Source organism: Entelurus aequoreus, linkage group LG12 (genome assembly GCF_033978785.1).
Source record: "Entelurus aequoreus isolate RoL-2023_Sb linkage group LG12, RoL_Eaeq_v1.1, whole genome shotgun sequence".
Classification (NCBI taxonomy): domain Eukaryota; kingdom Metazoa; phylum Chordata; class Actinopteri; order Syngnathiformes; family Syngnathidae; genus Entelurus; species Entelurus aequoreus.
Genome location: NC_084742.1, coordinates 50,030,114 through 50,031,875, shown reverse-complemented (window position 1 = coordinate 50,031,875; position 1,762 = coordinate 50,030,114). Strand labels below are relative to the sequence as shown.

The window sequence follows — 1,762 nt, the reverse complement described above, 5'->3', positions numbered from 1 at the left end:
TTAACATTGCTGTATGTATACTTTTGACCCAGCAGATTTGGTCACATTTTCAGTAGACCCATAATAAATTCATAAAAGAACCAAACTTCATGAAGGTTTTTTGTGACAAACAAGTATGTGCTCCAATCACTCTATTACAAAAAAATAAGATTTGTAAAAAGTATTGGAAACTCAAGACAGCCATGACATTGTTCTTTACAAGTGTATGTAAATTTTTGATCGCGACTGTATATATATAGAGAGAGTGTTACCTCAATTTACAAGCACGATTCATTACTCGTGTCTCAAATCAGCCTCACCTACTTATTTTCTATGAATTATATGTACTACTTCTTTTTGGTGCTGGCTGACGGCGATGCAGAGTTTGTTACACAGTGGGACATCTTTTTGATTGGTTTGTTTTCTAATCCGTTGAGTGTCGTCCTTGGCACTGATGTCGATCTCTTGCTGTGACCTTACACAACACACATATTGCACAGACCAGATATAGATTCAGTACAAGCTAACTTTCATCTTTTGTTCCCAAGGAAAGACAAAGTGACAGCAGGTTAAAAATACATTTGGAGACTGAACTACCGCCACAGCTGGGAGTGGGGACAAATACTACTTCAACCATGTTGGAAATGCTCATAACTCAACTTACAGCATAACAAAAATCAGAGACAGTATCACAAATTACTTGTAAATTGAGTTACCACTGTATTAAGAATTGTTGTTACCACAGCACAAATACATATTAAAAAAATGTAAATATATTTTTAGATATACGTACACATTTTTGAGGGGAATTTAATTATTTGCAATATTTCTCGATTTCTTTCTTCACTACCTTTTTAGGTTTACTGCTGACGTGCGCTCCGTCCTCAGTCGAAACCTCCACCAGCATCGGCTCTGGTGATTGGCCCAATCAGAAGGAGGGGTGGGGCCTCTTCTTCCCAAGCTCCAACCGCCACTATTGAAAACAAACCACCAATGAACACTTTGGGTTCAGCCCAGGTGCTTTTTGATTTCATCCCCTTTCAACAAAAACATCAAAAACAGATCATGGAGGTGTGTATTTTTAACATATTTTCCATCATGATGCTGAGGAGGATTCACCGTACAAAATCAACACTTTTTATTGATTCAGTGGTGATTGCTTTTGAAAGGATATAAAATTACTTTTTTTTTTTTTTTTGCCTCTTCCTGACAAGTTTTTTTTTTTTTTTTAAATAAACTCTCCTCCAAAAAGACTTGCTTTGAATGAATGAGAGTTTGAAGACAAAAACATGAACTGCTGTGCCGTCTGTCACCATAGGAACCAACATCATCATACTATGAAATTGCACTTTTTTCATTGACAGATTTCACTGGCTCTGCCCCTTTACCGTATTTTTGTGTGTTTTTTAGAGCCTCAAGCCTTCTGAAGAATGTCGCTCATGTTCTTCTATTGGCTCTGTGTTGCTAATATAATTAAAAAAACAACACACTTGTCAGTCCTGCTTGGATTTTTGTTACCTAGTCAATACAAACTATATACATCCGTCTTACAAATGGAAAAATAAGTTATACAGTTAAAAACAATAGAAAGCTGAGGCAAGCCTCAATTTTATTGACAGATGTGCCTTTTTTAATATTTGTTACGGTTATGTAAAAATAGAAGCTGCTAAAACAGCTAGAAACTAAATTGATATTGCTCAAATAAAACAAGCAAAGAAAATGTATTAAAATGTTAGCGCAAACTACGTTAATGTACCCATTCAATACCTTTTTAACACAGAAC

The 1,762-nt window shown here is 35.6% G+C and overlaps 1 protein-coding gene across 1 annotated transcript in view; it reads left to right on the top strand.

The window, feature by feature from the left end:
* Positions 1-1,525, top strand: part of LOC133662317 (CTD nuclear envelope phosphatase 1A) — a 75,715-nt gene extending 74,190 nt beyond the window's left edge. Inside the window, exon 8 of the mRNA XM_062066212.1 lies at positions 838-1,525. Within this exon, the coding sequence (XP_061922196.1) occupies positions 838-898 (61 nt within the window). The 3' untranslated portion in view covers positions 899-1,525. The remainder of the gene's footprint in view (positions 1-837) is intronic.
* Positions 1,526-1,762: the final 237 nt, after the last annotated feature.